Source organism: Colius striatus, chromosome 1 (genome assembly GCF_028858725.1).
Source record: "Colius striatus isolate bColStr4 chromosome 1, bColStr4.1.hap1, whole genome shotgun sequence".
Lineage (NCBI taxonomy): Eukaryota > Metazoa > Chordata > Aves > Coliiformes > Coliidae > Colius > Colius striatus.
The window spans coordinates 81,735,525-81,753,253 of record NC_084759.1 but is presented as its reverse complement, the minus strand read 5'-3'; the positions used below and the strand labels follow the sequence as shown (position 1 = coordinate 81,753,253).

Here is a 17,729-nt window from a genome sequence, read left to right as displayed (position 1 = left end):
AAATAACAGAACTATGGCAGCAAGGAACCCAAGTGATTTTAAGTTCCCGGTGGATAAGCTCAGGTGTAACACAGGTGTTACGTGAACAAGCAGAACTTGTTACATACCCCAGGGGGGAAGTCTCTGAGCTGAGAACATGATGTACTTGGAGCTTGATTTTTGTCCTGGGAGGCTACACTGTTAACTACCAGGAATAAACTGGTAGCCATGAAGTAAACTGCCATAAATAAGATCATGACTGTTAAGCAGGTGTAAAGTGGTAATTTTAATCAGTGATTCCATGGGACTTCCTGGATGTTTTCTTTGTGGAGTGAAAGGCATGAGGGGAGTAGGGTTTTTTTGCACACAAATTCTCCCGGCTTCTCCTGCAGATGAAGAACTGCTCTGCCAGGGAGAAGGCTTAGGAGCATGGTGTGAACTGTCTGGCTCACCTGCCAGCCCTGGAGGGATGCTCCTGGAGCACAGGACAGGTCAACATTATCACTTCCAAATTGAAAAGGGACCTTTTCTGCCCACATCTACTCACTCTTTTCTGCCACCCGAACTCAGCACTGAGGTCTCTAGGCAGAAGATCCCTTAATGTTTCCATACTTGACCGTTGACTCTCTACACTAACTTCTTTCCTCTCACCTTTCTCCTCTCGCATTTCTGGTCCCTCTCTGACAGACTTTCCCAGCTTTGCCAGGAACAACTGTCTGGCTCAGGGGTCCTGTTGAGCTCTTCCCAACATTTTTCTCTCTTTTCTTGGGCAATTCTGACACCTCATCCTCCCACTTTCAGGGTTTCTCACTTATGGATTCCTCAAGCACCTTCTCATGTATGATTGCTGCTAGAGATTTTTATCACTGATTTTGAGACAGTATTTCCTTAAAACCTGGTCAATCACTCTTTTGAGAGCTGGAGAACAATCAGCTTGCTGTTTTAAAAACTATAGTTGGTTTTAAACATCAAGATTCTGAGCCAGGTTAATTTTTTGATGGTGAGGGCTGTGCTGGCCCTGTGACCACATCAGACCCAGTGCAGGGCAGGTCTTGGCTCTGCACCGGGATGTCTGCAGGACTCCCGGTGTCTTCGAAGCTGTTATTCCTAAACATATGGTGAGTGGGGCCATGGAACACAACCCAGTGCTGACAGGGGTGCATGCAGGCTGTCTCCCCACTCTGGCACAGCAGCCCTCTCTCCTCTCTTATAGAAGAGGCTGCAGCTCCAGGCAGCTGTCCTTAGAAGCCCAGCAATGGCAGCTTTGCAGTGCTTTAGGTGCCCTGCAGCCAAAACAATCTGAAAGGATGTTAGAACATGCCTTGTATAAAAAGGGATGTATTTTAAAGAATATCAGTGTTTATTCATGAAGAAGCTGGTGTCACATTTGTTCTTCTAAGGTTCAGTTTCCTGCTCATGTGAAGGCAGTTAGGAGGGACAGCTGTCCCAGCTGGCGGGTGAGGCCCTCGGACCTGGCTTTCCCTCTGTGCTAAGTGGGGAAACAAGGGCCACGACAAATCAGAGAAGAAAGAAACATAAGAGCAACAGAAAGCAAAAGTGTGTGCTGTGATTGGAAAGGGTGTGGTGAAGGCATGCAAAGAGACTACAGCAAATTTTGTCATGTGTGCTCTCTGAGTGACTTTCCACCCCCACAAGTAAGGATTGCTTTCCTGCCTCTCCTTTTTCCCCTTTCTTATTCCCAGCTCAGCAGTACAGTTGGAGGGGGGCCACACTCCTCCCCAGATTAAAGCTTAAAAGATATTTTTGCAGGCAACTTCCAGCTGTGTTAGAGGAAAAGTTGTTATTTCTCTAGGATGCACAAAGCTGGAGATGGGCAGGCATCAAAAGACGGCACAACCCTGGTTTCACTCAAGGTGCCATGGTAGCCCCATAAAGTCTTATTACAATCACTTTTCCCTAATGCACCCCTGTAGCTGCAAAGAGTCTTTAGTTATTTCGTGTTAGGGAATGGCAGAGGCTGAGTGCTAATTTGTGTGCAGAGATAGAACCCTGCCTACTAATAAATCTCCTAGTAGAGTTTTGCTCCCCTCCTTAGATGGGATTTATTTTTTTCAACAGTATTCTGATAAAAAAAGTGAGAGTTAGATAAGACCAGATCAGACCATTAGATTAGGTTAAAAGGCAAAGCACAGCTGTATATTTCATAAAAAATTTTCTTTTGCTTGCTCTAGGTGATATATTCCTTAAAAATTTTGGTGTTTAAATGTTTTTACTTCAGGAAAAGGAAAGTAATATGAGATTGTTTAAAAGTTCATAGAGAACAAGTTACTTGTAGCAAGGCATAGAGAAGGGCTGCTTGCTTCTCCTGGGATGGAGATTTAGCCATCAATTTATTCATTTGATCTGTTTAATTTTTCCTAAAAAAGTAAGGAGTGTGGGAAAAAAAAGTAAGAGATAAGCAAAATTGTGCTTATAACAAAGAAGCAGCTATTTGAGCCTTTCCAAGCATGCCTGTGCAATTACAGTGTCCTAATTCACATTATAGATTAACAAGCCTGAGCCATCAATTACCTTACTGAAAACAAAAGTAGACACCCTGAAGTAACATATCATATGATAATCCCAGTCCAGTGGTGGGTTTGGATCAATAAATGCTATTAAATACTTTGCTGACAAATGTGCCGGCTGTCATTTCTGGTGGGTGCTTGAAGATTACAGATGCATCTCATACCCTTTTAGCAGCCAGAGAAGAGGTGAGCATTTCCTTCTCAGCTCCAACTTACCTGGGCATTATTTATGTTCAGATGAGACAGTGAAACGAGGGGGTGCCACAGGACAGGAAAGGACAGACAAAACTGAGTGTTGTGAGGCCTCTGACTAAAATGAAACTGGCAGGTGTCAGATGCCTCACCAGTACTTCTAGGGCTCGCTTGCAGGAAGCTTATTACTGCAGGCCACGCTAGGGCAAACTCGTGGTGTCAGGCTGCAGTGAGGCCTCTCACCAGACGATGGCCCAAGGAAAGTGGTCCTGAGGTCATGCTGAGGCCCCGCACGCCACACGTCAGGGTAACCCGCTTGCTGCAGGGCCACCTGCCCTTTTTCTAAAACAAAAAACCAAGAAAGCTAGCCCAAATGGCACCCAGCCACCTCCTACCCTCCAGGAAAAGAGGGGAGAAAGGCTAACTGTAAGCAAACAGGATTGCACTGGCAACATGATGCGGCCATTAGTCAGCCACACTGCAGGGCTCAGCAGGATGTGGGCTCTCCTCACGCTCCAAAAAGCCCTGTAACATGTCTGGGGACACAGCCAGCAGGTGCTAACCAGGCTGGAACATTCTGGGGCTGCTGGTCCTTGCTGCAGGGTCCAGGTCCTTGTCAAACTACTGGAACACAGCTGGGCACATGCCAGGGCTGTCTGTTGGACCATATCTTTCTCGCGTGGGTAGACACACAAAGCATGGCACTTGGTTGCAATGGGCAGCAATTCCCAAAACAGAGGCTATAGTATGCACTTGTTACTGATGGTAACTTGTTACTGATGGAAGCCTGTTGTAATGTTTGACCATCCTTTTGGTAAAGAAATACCTCCTAAATCTCCACTGACTGATGCAGCTTTGAACTATGTTCCCACATGTCCTGTCACCAGATCCCAGGGAGAGGAGATTAGCACGTCCCTCTCCACATCCCCTTCTTACCTTCTCAGGAAGCTGCAAAGAGCAATGAGGCCACCCCTCAGACTCTTTTTCTCCAAACCAGGCAAGCCCAAAGTCCCTAGCTGGTCCTCATAGGACACTCCTTCCAGTCCTTTCACCAGCTGAATGCATTCAGAGACCTTCACACAATCCTTAAACAGTGGGGCTCGGAACTGCACAGAGTACTTGAGGTGAGGCTATACCATTCCTGGATACAGTGGGATAACCCTTGCTGTTGTCTGGCTGGTTCTGCTGGGTTTAGTGCACCCCAGGATGTGGGTTGCCCCCTTGTCTGCCCAGGCACACTGCTGACTCACACTGAGCCTTCTGTTGGCCAGCACCCTCTGATCCCTTTCTGCAGGGCTGCTCTCCAGCCACCCCTCTGCCAAGTTATATTTATGCCCAGTGTTACTTCGTCCTAGGTGCAGGATCCAACATTCCAATGTGTTAAATTTCATCCCATTAATCATAGCCCAGTGCTCCAATTTATCTACATCTCTCTGCAAGGCCTCCTGTTCCCCAAGAGAGTCAACAGCATGTCGTAGTATGGCACCATCACCAAACGATACTGGTGCACTCGACTCCTGCATCCAGATTGTTGATAAATATATTGAACAGAATGTGCCCTAGAATTGAGCTCTAAGAAACACCACTAGTGACCAGTCACCAGACAGATGTAGTGCCATTCACTACAACCTCTTAAGCTCTGCCCTTCAGCCAGTTCTTCACTCAGTGCATCCCACTCATCCCATAGTTGGGCATGGGCTGTGGAAGTTCAGTGTTGCTGTTCTAATGGAAAGGACACAAAAACTGCAACACGATTGAGTGCAGTTTATTCACATTTATGCAATATTTATGCACATTATCACTCAGGTAGTGTATTTACTGGAAATTAGGTAAAATTCCACTACATTTCCATGGGAAAAATCTTTTAACTATAGCTTCAATGGAGGAAAAGAAGAGGAATTCACTCACATGTGCTTGCTCATACATCATACAAGTCTGTGGTGGTTTAGCCCTATCTGGGTGCCAGGTGCCCACCAAGTCGTTCTATCACTCTCCACTCCTAAACTGGACAGGGGACAGAGAAATATAATGAAAGGATTGTGTGTCAAGATAAGGACAGGGAGATCACTCAGCAATTAGTGTCATGGGCAAAGCAGACTCAACTTGCAGAGAAAAAGGTTTGATTTATTAGTAAACTATAAGAACAGGGAGATGAGAAATAAAATTGAATCTTAAAACACCTCCCCCCACCCCTCCCTCTTCTGGAGACTTCCCTTCCTTCCCCCTAGTGGCACAAGGGATGGGGGTTGTGGTCACTTCATTACAGATGGACTTTGCCGCTGTTTCTTCTCAGGGAGAGGCCTCCTCACACTTCCCACTGCTACACTGTGGGGTCCCTCCCCACAGGAGATAGTCCCTCATGAACTTCTCCAACGTGGGTCCTTTCCATGGGCTACAGTTCCTCATAAACTGCTCCAGCCTGGGGCCTCCCACAGGGGCAGCTCCTCACACCCTGCCCCAATGTGGGTCATCCACCAGGAGAACAGTCCTTCAGGTACCGACTGCTTCAGCATGAATCCCTCACAGGATCACAAATCCTAACAGCAAATCTGCTCTGACGTTGGCTTCTCTCTCCCCACAGACTCCTGGTGAGCTTCCCCTTTCTTCTCCACTGACCTTGGTGTCTGCAGAGATGTTTTCATATTCTCACTCCCTGTTGCTGCTGCCGTTTTGCAACTGTGCAGCAACTTCTTCCCCTTCTCAAATACATTATTCACAGAGGCATTCTCACAGTCACTAATTGGCCAGGCCTGAGTCAGCTGTGGGGTCCATCTTAGAACTGATTGGCATTAGCCCTATCAGCTAATGACTATCAGGGGAAGCTTCTGGCAGCTCTTTGTTTAAAGAAGCCACCTCTGTAGCCTCCCTGCTACCAAAAACCTGGCCCAGACATGACCACCACGTAGTACATTGAAGAAAAGGGGATTGAGTTAATGGTGGCAGCTCGACTGGTTATCCATGGAGGTCATTGCCAGGTATTTCAGTGAGGGCTGATTCAAGGTCAGCCCTAACCACCCTCCTGGCTGTGCTTGCTCAGCCCCGGTAATACCTTGGTTTTCTCCCCAAATGCAGGTGTGCAGGCTCCAGCTGCCTGGCCGAGGCAGTGACCGAGTTTGCAGGGTTTTGGTAAGAGAGGCCTTCTGGAATAAATATTTACATTCTGTGCCAGCTGTATTGCAGAAAGCTGTTTTGGGGAACGCCTGCAGTTTCACTGCTGGGCACTGTATGTCTTTGCTTGTAAAACTAGTTGTATGTTTTACCCAGTGTGCCGGGAAACAGCCTGTACTATGGACACCCAAGTGCGTGTCCATAGCCCCATAACAGACTTTTTGCATATCACATTCAAGCCCAAAATTGTCTCCAGACACGAGGTCTCTTTGTCTGAAGAAGTACGAGCTTCTTCTCTCTTTGATGTGAGATGGCTGCTGATGGGGGGCTGGCAGCAGAGCAGACCTGCTGCTGGCCCTCCCCCGCCTTCAGCGTGCCCAGGCTTTCCTCCCAGCCACTCAGGTGCCCAAATGCCTGAGGAGGGACGAACCCACATCTGCTCCTCATGTCTTCCCATGTTTACCTCAATCGGATTCTCCCCCTCATGCTCCCACCACAGAGAATGGCGAGCCCATGGCCATGACTCCAGCTTTCATATCGTGACAGGCCCTAGGTCTTATCTGCCACAGCTCGGCCTTGCTGCAGGAAAAGCATCTCAGGTGAAATGGGATTCTTCCCACATGCTGATTGCAGAGTCATGAGATTGCTGGGGCTCAGCCTCTCTGGAAAAGAACATTATTGTGGCTTCGACTGGAGTGAAGTGCATCTACATGGTGTATAGGAGGCACTGATCCTGCAGAAGGTGTTCTCCACACTGAGTAGCACCAGAGACGGTGCTGTGAGACTTGGCACTTGGAGTGGTCTGTGATCATTTCCTGCAAAATATCCTAGCTGAGGAACCAGACGTAAGGGCGTGTAAGGCAAGCCCCAGCCGCCTAAACTGTGCTGTAGAGGCACCTAGCTATGGATGCATAGAGGCAAACCTGGTCCTGTCTGAGAATGAAGCAGGGATGTCTGCGTATGTTGAAATGCAGGGGTGAAAAGTTCCTTGGCTTTAACAGCAGAAAATAATAGCTTGCTGAAGCCCAACTGGCAAGAAAAGGAGCTCTGGGGTTCTGATTCACCACAGGACTTCTGCAATGAAATTTCAGTCAAATATTGGTGACGGCAAACTCAGCATGTCAGGATTACTTTATTATTCCCTGTGCTGAGATCAGCTGGTACCTATAAATGCTTAGTATTTGCTTACGAAAAGAGTTTTTTATCTCTGGTATTCTTTAACCTTCTCCTCACTTCACTATTAATCTGTACTTTGTAATGTGATAGACTTTGTTTCATGAGCCTTTTTTTCAGTCTGCCAGCTATCAGAGATATGTATTTACAGAAAATGGATGTTTCTTCTTGCCTTGACGCTGACTGCCACTGTCCCTTGAGTTTTCAGCTAGCTTTGGTTTTGTTTAAACAAACCAAAGTGGTTTTGATATAGTCTTTGATGTTAGCCCTTGTTGCTGCCTCTATCTGCCAGTTCTGCCTGTTGCTCTTTAGCAACAAATAATTCCTGCTCCCATGCCACTAAATCCAATGCTTGCAAATCCGTTGAATTGAGAAAGATGGATGAGAGGTATAAATAATCCAAAAATTGTTCACATATCCCAGGAATTTACCTTTGACACTTCTGATTTTGCAAAATAAGAGTCTTCTAGTTACTTCTGGTTACCTGAGAAGAATGAGGCCTAAACCATTTCCCTCGATGCCTTTGCATCTGTGAGGTGTATGGCTTCCTATGGCAGGCTACAAGGTTGGCCTCTTCACACGGCATCCTCTCCTGCTGCCTCTTTCCCTCTTTACATTTTCTGCCACAATGGCAAATCTACAAATCTACAGCTTTGTACAGACGTTATTTCCTCTAGGAGTGGTGAAAGCAGATTTCGATCCTTCCCTCCACATTATGTTAACTCTGAGAAAAAAAAATAATAAATGAAAAAAGGACCCATGTGGCTGGAGCTGTAGCTAAAATGTGTTCAGGCTGGTCAGTGGCAAATGTTCTTACACATGTGTTAGCCCATGGTAGGAATCTGGCTGGGGAAAACCCCAGCATTCTACTGTATGAACAGATGGGAAAAGGCATGTGACTACAGACCAAAACTATGAGTCCTTTTGTTTCCTCCTGTACAAACTGCTGTGGTGTTTCTATTTCAGTGACGGAAATAGGTCAAATGTGAAAGTTCAGGGAGATCGTGAAGAGCCCAGACTGGAGTTTGCTCATCATGGGAGCAATTAGAGGAAGACTGTTTAAAGGTACCTTCACAGTGGTGTCTGGATGCCTAATTACAGTAACTAGCTTTAAAAAAATCATCTCACTCTGTGCTTTTACTTTGAAAATACCAATGTAATATTCAGGTGTGCTGGTTTCAACTGGGATAGTAGTAATTTTCTTCCTGGTAGTTGCTACAGGGCTGTGCTACAGGGTTTATGTTGAATACAGTGTTGCTAACCCAGCGATGTGGTTATGGCTGAGCAGGGCTTGCACAGCCTCAAGGCCTGTTCTTCCTCTCATCCTGCCCTGCCAGCCAGTGGGCTGGAGGGGACCGGGGGGCACAAGAAGCTGGGAGGAAGCATGGCCAGGACAACTGACCCAAACTAGCCAAGGGGCTTTTCCATACAGTATGACATCACTGCTTGGGCATTGGTCAGTGAGTGGTAAGCAATTGCATTGGGCAGCACTTGGTTTTGTTTTTATTCCCTTGGGTTTTATTTGTCTCTGTTGTATTTATTTTGGTTATTATTATTATAACACATTACTGTTGCTATTATTTTATTTCATTTTGGTTATTTGAATCATAGAATCATAGAATAGTAGGGGCTGGAAGAGACTTTTAGAGATCATCTAGTCCAACCCCCCTGCAGAAGCAGGTTCACACAGAGCAGGTCAGCTAGGAACGTGTCCAGGGTGTTGAAGACCTCCAAGGAAGGAGACTCCACAGCCCCTCTGGGCTGCCTGTGCCACGGCTCCATCACAGTAAAATAGTTTTTTCTCATATTTAAATGGGACTTTTTGTGTTCCAGCTTCATCTCGTTACTCTTTTATTAAACTGCTCTTATCTCAACCCACAAGCTTTATTTTTTTTTTTCACAATTCTTCTCATCCCACTAGAGGGGGAGTGTGTGTGAGAACAAGTGGCTGCGATGCTTAGTTGCTGGCTGGGGTTAAACTGTGACACTAGATTACTCTAAAACCTTGATGGGCCTTCATGTGGAAAGTTACTATCTGTCATGCTTTTTTTCCCCTAGATGGGAGAAGTTTTCTAGGTGGAATTTCAGGGTTTCATGTCCTTTCTCTAGGTGGTGGGCTACTGTTGATTTGGAAGACATGAAGTTAGTTCATCATGCTATACAGTAGACTTTCAGGGGATGCACACCCGGTTTCATGTTCCTAAAGATGCCTTTTCTCTTTAAGTGCATATGTTCAGCTCACATCTGTTGTTTGAACAGTAGAAATGAGCAAAGGTCCAAATGCAAATAAATCAATATATTTAATTTAGAGGAATTTATGCAAATGGAGTTTTTTTCATCCTCATGAGCTGATCATCCCCTGGAGCTTTTTATCTCCCCCTTTGGCCTCTGAAATGAAACCGAAACTGGTTTGAAGATGGAATTCTCCACATTCCCCTGCCCCTGTCCCCACCCTGTTTTCAGTAGAGGTGTGTACCTATGCTTCATTCTGTTATCAACCACAGCAAACTTTTCCGATTACAGGAAAAGTCAGAGCAGGGTCAGGCAAAGTCTTGGGGATGGGAAAAGTGCAACTGACAATTCTGTGCTCCTACCCCAGAGCGCACATCCACTATCTTCAGCCTTATACCCTCTCCTCCACCATCTCCCTCTGGGAACTAGTCTGTGTTCCTTATGGGCTGTAAAGCCCTCTGCCAAGTTTGCACTTACCAAAAACCTGCTGGACAACAAAAAACGTTACCCAGATCTTGTGGGGAGAAAGAAGAGTCCTGGCAGGCAGTTTTGCCTGCGTGGTGAATTTGCATTGTGCTTTGAGTTTGCAGTGAGATTAAACATTAGTGGCAGGTGCACTGGTTGTGTGTTGTTTCAGACAGAGCTAATGCCTTCATTTAAATTGCAGACACTTCTCTGAACCTGAGCTCAAAAAAAAAAAAAGCAGCAAAACAACATAAAAAAAAGCATTTAAGCAATCCTGCCCAGGCAAGCAAAACAAGTGAGCAAAGATGAGTCTGTTATATGTGGTGGATTATATAAATAATGTGTGTGCATGGCTAAGTGTGCATCCCTACAGCTCAACCTCTGATCCCTCAAGGCATGGGGGATGGAGAACCCAGGGGAGCAAGCACTATGAGGAGGAAACTTGTACAAGCTGAAGGAAATAAACCATCTAGTCAACTCAAAGAAAGGGCAAAACGAGGCACATCCATGTGCTAGCCTTTAGTGAGAAGGTAACGCTGTGGGGTGGTGAATTACGAGATGGTTCCCTGAGTACCTACTCCATACGTAACTGGTGTTTTCCCTGCAGCTGCATCAGCAAGACCTCCGCATTCAGCTGGCCATATTCCAACATGGCAAGGCTCCCAAGACAAAACACTGTTTACAGGAACGTGTTAAAACACCTCTGTCCTCTTTGGGGAAAAAGTTTGCATTGACTTTTTGATGTTGAAAGCAAAGGCTCTTTAAAAGAAGAGGGGGAGGGGGGAAGGGTTGTTTTTCTTGCATATATTATGTTTTAACTCAAATTATGTAGACAAAAAGCCTTCTTCCATGCCGTTGCTATGGCTACAGCTCGGATCATCGCACAGGGCACGAAAATGCCAAGTGGATTGGGGGCAGCGAGCCCAGTGCTCCTTATTCTTGCAGTCAGCTACAGCCCTTCACCATGTTCTTCAGCCTCAAGTTCGTCCGAGGCCACCTTTCCATCCTCACCCGATGGAACATAGGAACACTCCAATTGCGAAGTCTTCTGCTGGTTTGGCTCAGTGTGAGGAGAACTTCGGGGTCATGAGGTTTGAGAGTGAGTGCAAGGAGGATCCTTTGCACCTCACCTCTCTAGAGATACTATCAGTGCATTTGTAACACCTACTGTGTAACTATTTCTCAGAGGCAGGCATGCTGCAGCAAGGAAACAGGGAAACAGGGTAATGCAGAAGGCTGACATATCTGCAGGCCCCATGCAAGCTCTGTGCCTGTGCTATGATGAATTGCTGTGATGACCAGTGCCCAGCTTGAAGTCTACTGGTATTATTTAGCCCTGATTATATGCTCATGCTGCAGCTTGGTAGTGTGAGCATCATCCTGGAAATAAGGAGAGTCAAGCTAAGTGAAGTTTCTCCCATGTCTAAACCCAGAGAAAATACTCTGTTGTATGTCTTGAGTGTAGTTACAGGTCACTTTGGTTCTCTGGTAGCTTGAGAAAAGGTTACTATCGGAAATTAAAATTGTCTTTAGTCATGGCATTACCACATCACTGTGTTGGAGACTCTGTTACCATAACTGTGAGAAACTTAGAATCACAGAGTGGTCAAGGTTAGAAGGGACCTCTCGAGATCATCCAGTCCAACCCCCTGCTAAAGCAGGTTCACTGAGTTAGGGTCACACAAGAATGTTTCCAGGTGGGTTTTGAAAACCTCCAGAGAAGGAGACTTTACACCCTCCCTGGGCAGCCTGTGCCAGGGCTCCCTCACCTGAACAGGAAAGTTTTTCATTGTGTTATTTCTTGAGAATATTTCTGCTGGTTTTAAAAAACTTCCCTCTTAGTAGAATCTCAGTGGATCCTGCTCAGGGATCTGAAAAGTTAGCCCTTGTCTTTACTTTCATGTGTGAATGTTTAAAACTACCACAGTTGGCTAGAAAAGGTCTTATTTAGCACTGCCTCACTTGTTTCCTCTGACTCCCTGAGAATCTGTTTCAGCAGAACTCATTTAGCAAATGCAATGCTAGACTGCATTGGCAGAAGATGACGAACAAGATACGATAAACACTTTTAAATTGATTGAAAATTTGACTAAGCTGCTTACTTTCCTAATTACAATGCTTAATTAGTTAGCTTGTTCCGTTCAGTCATGCAGCTTTGATAGCCTTATTGTGCTCTAGAAGACTGGGGCCTGAGATTCAAACAGGCCTGTCCTAGATACGTAATGAACTGTTAATTTGAAAATAAAAACATTCTTAAACTGCTCTGCTAGTAATCACCTTCTGGATTGATAGAGCCAAGAGCACCAGCTTAAAATAACCTCTAAACAGATTTCACTTGGACTAAGGTGCACGAGTAGGACACTGTAGCTTGCAGAATTACCAGTGAAAATACTGCAGCTTCTCCATCTTCTCCCACTGCCTCCAGCGCTGTCTACTGCATGGGCTTACTCTTGCCTCCTTTGGCCTACTGAGTTGCAGAAAAGTATAGGCTCAGAAAGAGCAAGTAGGAAGGTTTGTAGCCTAACATTTAATCTGCTGTCAAGTGAGAAACAGATTTCTGTCCCCCTCAGGCGGGAGAGAGATTTGAGCTTTAGGCTCTTGCGCGTGGTATGAAGATCTCACAGCTGAGGTGCTGCATGGACACAGGGAGTATCTGGAAGTGTCTGCTTCCTACACAGACCCTGAAGTGTCTTACACAGAACCTGATCTGCTAAATCAGGGTAATTTATGTGACAGGTTCTGGGCTCTGTCCAGCCTGTGTTTGTCCAGACATCCTCTTGGGCACATGCTACCTCCAGCTCTCTTCCAAGAGCTCCTGTATTTCTTATTGGTCTTTTCATTCCTCAGGCAGCAGCTGACAGCCATATCTTGCACCTGAGCAGAGCTGGTACACTGTTGCCTATGCCTTAGTTAAAAACAGAAAGCAGGAATAGTTTCAGGCTAAATGCCCTGTACAGCCACTGTTGGCATGAGGCAGAGGGACATCTTGTTCTTAAAATTAGTTTTAGCTGTGGTTGAAGCAGTCACTGCTCACTAATCTCTAGGAGGAGGCATCTTCTAGGTGATACATGATCTGTCCAGTGATGAAAAATCTGCTTAAAAACTGGTTTTATTTAAACCAATGCATGACACAAGGCAGGAAAGTCTTGCTTCCTCCTTTGAAGTGAAAGCAGTGCTGCCCAAAAGCCTTTTATTGCAGGGCAACTACAGAGCAAGATAAGAGTGAAGTACAACTTGCCTGCATCCACTTTCATCACCAATTCACAAGAAGGACAAAGACAGTATTGCAAAACTGATAAAGTTGTTTTAAAGCTGAATAAAAAATTAATGAGCAGCATTGTTTTCACTTACTGATGCACAAAAGCTTAAACAGGCAGGATCTGTTTTCCACTGTGTTACACAGCACAAACTTAGGCAACTCTTCCTTATGAGGAAAGGCTGCGGGAACTGGGGCTGTTTAGTCTAGAGAAGAGGAGACTGAGGGGGGATCTCATCAGTATTTACAAATATCTAAATAGTGGGTGTCAGGAGATCAGAGCATCCCTTTTTTTATGGTATCTAGCAACAGGACAAGAGGTAATAGGATGAAGCTGGAACACAAAAAGTCCCACAAATATAAGAAAAACCTATTTCACTATGAGGATGAGGGAGCCCTGGCACAGGCTGCCCAGAGGGGTCGTGGAGTCTCCTTCCTTGGAGGTCTTCAAGACCCGCCTGGACATGTTCCTATGCGACCTGATCTAGGTGACCCTGCTTCTGCAGGGGGGTTGGACTAGATGATCTCTAAAGGTCCCTTCCAACCCTACCATTCTATGATTCTATGAACTCACCGTTGGCACTAACTACTCCACACCAAGCCACATGCAAAAAGTCTTCACAGCACCTGAAATCAAGTACAACACAGACTACCAAAAGCATTCAAATTTGATGTTTTATGAGGTTGAGATCTGTAAAAATACTTTCTCCTACTCCTGACCAGTCACACCTATTTCTACAATTCAGGCTTGGAAAGAAATAGCTAGGTATGAGGTGCTCCACACTTCAACTGCAAGTCCCACAGAGGTAGGGCTCCAAGGTCCAGATTTTATGGAGCTGCCTTCACAAAACCTTAAGGGTTGGAAGGGAGCTGGAGAGATCATCTGGTCCAACACTCCTGCCAGCACAGGACCACCTAGACTAGGTCACACAGGAACACCTAGGCAGGTTTTGAAAGGGGAAGATCAGCAGTCTTACATCGAGCCACATCACAATCTTCTTGCCCCAGCTGTTCTCAAGAGGAGGCTGTGCACCCCATACCAACCAGAGGCTAATCTCCAACCCTCCCACCAACATTAGCTTCAGTCCAGGTGCTCACAACCTGGCTCCTGCACACACACAAGCCCCCTCGTTGTTGTCACTCCAGGACTAGTACATATTTTCCCAAGAAAACATGATTTCTGTGAATTAGAGTCCTTTATTAATTTGCAGGTTATTTAATTGAAAAGTGTATGCAAGAATTAAAGTCAAAACTACCGCCATGAAGTGAAAACACTATTTATTTTTATAAAAGGCAATAATTAAAACAAACCCTACCAGTGTGTACATTGTACACATTTGAATATCACTTACAAGAATGAAGTTTCCATATACAAAAGATCACAAAGCCCACACTGGTAAAGGATGCACACAAGCACATACTCCAGCTGCCTTGACTCCAGATCACAGTACCAATTACTCCATGACCACATCTGCATAGCATTTTCATTATTAGCATCCACACTACTTTTATTCCACTACAAACTGTACACAGAAAGCAAGAAGGAGTTTATTCAGAGAGCATATGTATTTGCAGAAAGAATTTATTCGCTGGAATCATCTCACTCTTCTGTTGCCATCTTCAAGAGAGACTCTTTGTCAATTTTGAAGAGCCTCCACCCCTCTTCAGTGGACAGATCAGAGGCACCTCTTCTCTTATAGAACCTGATGGAGGGTTCATTCCACTCGGCCACGAGGAAGTGCATACTGCTGCAACGGGACTTCACAGCTACCTGCAAAAGGGTGCCACACAACACATTTCAGACAGTCCTGGATGACAAGCCTAGGTAAAAAAAGAACTGCTGAGGCTACTCAGCGGCTGTGTATCACACAAGTCATCAAGTTCATTCCCTCAGTCTCTTCAGCACTTGTTGCATTGTTTGACAGACTCCACGGAGTGTTTTAAGCCATCTAGTGTCCTGTCACCCCCTTTAATTGAGTAGTGCTCTCATGCACCAATACTCCTTTGCTGTGTGTCCTCAGTTCTGTTTACTTATCACTTAGACATACCTGACTCAAGTTCTTCAGAATTTCTGATCCAATGCCCAGACCTAAACACAAAACAAAAAAATGAACCCATGAAAATAAGTTCTCACTTTTAAAGAAGCCCTACAGAAAGCAACTCATCTCATTCTGTAATACATACCTCTATACTCAGCCATGACATAAAAATCTTCAAGATACAGCAATTTCCCAATCCACGGATCATAGGTGAAATAGTACATGGCAAAGCCCACAATGCAGGGTTCTGAAACAAAAGGTGTTAACTTTAGCTAGTCTGAATTTAGAAGGCCAAAATATTCCATCTTACATGCATGATTAAGCACACAGATTCTCTTTGACATGCAGACATTTGCTACTAGGTTAGAATTATGTTTGCAAATAGGAAACAACTGAAATAATGAGTTGTGACAAACTGGTATCAACCTCACAGAATGAAGGTTGCCTTGCCACACCCTGAAATCCTCAGAAGCACTATCATACTAAGTGCTGAACACAAGGGTTTTTTTTTTCTACCAACAAATGCATACCCTAGTGATTTATCACTATTTCCATTCTAGAATGGAAGCAAAAACTTTTACACACCAATTCACAATCTAGATGACTATCCCAACTCTGCTTCCTTCAGAACCAAACAGCCTATTAAAACTCTAAAGAATACCAATCTGTTGACAACATATTCCTCAGTAACTACATTGTGAGAGAAGGCACACTCACAGGCTGCCTTTGCAACTGCACTTCCCACACCTCAACTTATGCTTCCACTGAGATCACACCGCTTTCTTCACCTTCAGTGCCATAAAGTCAAGGTAAGTAAAGCTGCAGGTCCAATTGCAATTCTGTGGCTCGACAGGGAAGAGAAGCTAACTCTTCCAACAGCAGCCCACTTAAACCTAAACCTTGAGTATTTTAACTGCATCTGTCATAACACTCTGCACACACTGTAAGAGAAGCGGGCAAACAGATTTTCTGATCTACTGTGTCTTTGGTAAAAGTTTGGGAATAGCACTTGTCCCTGTAGACCTTACCTCATATTATGATCATCTACTTTATTGTGTAACGGATCTTTTAGTTACCTCCCCGCCCATCCATGTACACGGAAGGGCCATGTACATGGCGAAGCTAGAGACTGTAACCTGAAGATTGGGGACAAATTAAAGAAAAAAATGTGATTCAACAGGATTACATAAAGGTAAGTCAGGGTCAAACAAGAAAAGCCATTTAATTAATTGGAGTCAAGTACATTACGTTACACCTGATCTTCCCACGCCTCCAGGATTAGCAACTACTTCAGCAGAGTATTGCCATATGTTACTGCATTTAACAGTTAGCCTACTCCTCCTACCCCAAATCACTGGTGGAACCTTATGTACAATTAGTAACATTAAAGATGTCTCCTGTACTCAGCGTCTAAAAAACAAGTATTATCAAGTCTCACCTTCAGTCGACCACTGTTCTTTTGGCACTTCTGCAACCAGACACTTGTAGAAAGGGTGCTCACCAAATCCATCCTCAAGCAGCTCTAGAAAAGCAGAGTAAATTGGCACCTAAGCCACACGGACACTACCACCAAGCTACCTGCCTAGGGAGCAGACACCACTTCCCTACCTTTCTCAGTTAGCACCACTTGATCCTCCATGTCCTCGTATTTCGCTAGTTCCTGAAACAGAAGATAAGTGCGTAAGCGGACTGAGCCCACAGGCCCCCTGGCCGCTCCCCGCCCCCAATGCCTTGCGCAACGCCTTGTTTTTGTTCCCCAAGACGGCCACAGCCGGCACCCCACCCCCCCCCCCCCCGCCAAGGCTGGGGACCTGCCCCGGGCCCGCCCAGCGCGGGCAGACCGGCGCCTGAGAGGGGACCTCCGGCAGGGCACAGCCGGGGGAGGCGACACGCAAGGGTCGGCCTCTAACCCAGCCCACACTTTCCCACTGCCCCTCACTCACCTTAATCAGTCGCAGCAGGTCGGGGCAATCCTCAGGACGCGCGGCGCGGATGCTGAACGAGGCCATTTTCGACGGCGCTTCCCCCTGCGGCCCCCTCGGCTGACGAGTCCCCGATGTGTGAACAGGAGGAGCAACTGTTTCTTCATTCGTGTCGCGGGCGCGGCGGCCACCTGCGGTCAGTCAGGCTGCGAGCATGTCCCAGCGGCTGCTGCGAGCTGACAGGCGACGCTTCCCAAGCTGCCACGGTCTCCCGGCTCCGGAGTGTAGCTGTCGCCCGCACCGCCTGCCCTACTTATGGACCACCGTGCCCCGCCTCTCCGCGCACGCCAGCCAATGGCAGTGCCCGCCGTGCTCGCCCTCAGCCAATGACAGCGCTTCTCTCTGGGTTCTTGTCTCAACCTGCCGACAACAGCTGTGGCGGGGTGTCTCGTGACTCGCCTCCCCCCTCCCCCGCCTCGCGGTGGCGCCCCCTAGCAGAGCCCGGCGGCGCTGCAGCGCGCCCGGCTGACAGACCCCCCTCCGCCTTCTCGCTCAACGGCGCGGGGGGAGGGAAGACGCCGGGCGCGGGGCCGAGGGCCGCGCTCCCCGGTGCCTTTCGGGGCCGCGGGCTTCTCTCGCCAATGACGTTTTTCCGAGGTTCTCTGAAAAGCGAGGACGCCGTTGCCCCGGCGAATGCGACTGGGCCGGACTTGGGCCTTTCCCTCCCCACCCCGGCACCATCTTAGGGGCCGTGCCGCCGCCTTCGCCGAGGGGGCACGGGACTCAAGAGGGTGCGGCGGCTCTCAGCACGGAGTTTTTCTGCGCTGTGCGGCGT

At 46.6% G+C, this 17,729-nt stretch overlaps 1 protein-coding gene across 1 annotated transcript; it reads right to left on the bottom strand.

Moving 5' to 3' along the window:
- Nucleotides 1-14,194: 14,194 nt before the first annotated feature.
- Nucleotides 14,195-17,193, bottom strand: SAT1 (spermidine/spermine N1-acetyltransferase 1). Its single transcript, XM_061999574.1, has 6 exons — nucleotides 16,916-17,193; nucleotides 16,581-16,632; nucleotides 16,411-16,494; nucleotides 15,118-15,219; nucleotides 14,982-15,022; nucleotides 14,195-14,704 (listed from the first exon to the last, which is right to left on the bottom strand). The coding sequence occupies exons 1-6, from the start codon at nucleotides 16,979-16,981 to the stop codon at nucleotides 14,534-14,536; spliced, it is 516 nt and encodes a 171-aa protein (XP_061855558.1). The 5' UTR covers nucleotides 16,982-17,193; the 3' UTR covers nucleotides 14,195-14,533.
- Nucleotides 17,194-17,729: the final 536 nt, after the last annotated feature.

What these genes read in the sequence shown, in the direction of transcription:
- SAT1 (XM_061999574.1), bottom strand. Translation starts at nt 16,981, where the DNA reads ATGGCCTCGTTCAGCATCCGCGCCGCGCGTCCTGAGGATTGCCCCGAC. An exon ending in AGTGGTGCTAACTGAGAAAG is followed by an intron (nt 16,495 to 16,580) that starts GTAGGGAAGTGG and finishes CTGCTTTTCTAG; the next exon opens with AGCTGCTTGAGGATGGATTT. An exon ending in TGTCATGGCTGAGTATAGAG is followed by an intron (nt 15,023 to 15,117) that starts GTATGTATTACA and finishes TTTTGTGTTTAG; the next exon opens with GTCTGGGCATTGGATCAGAA.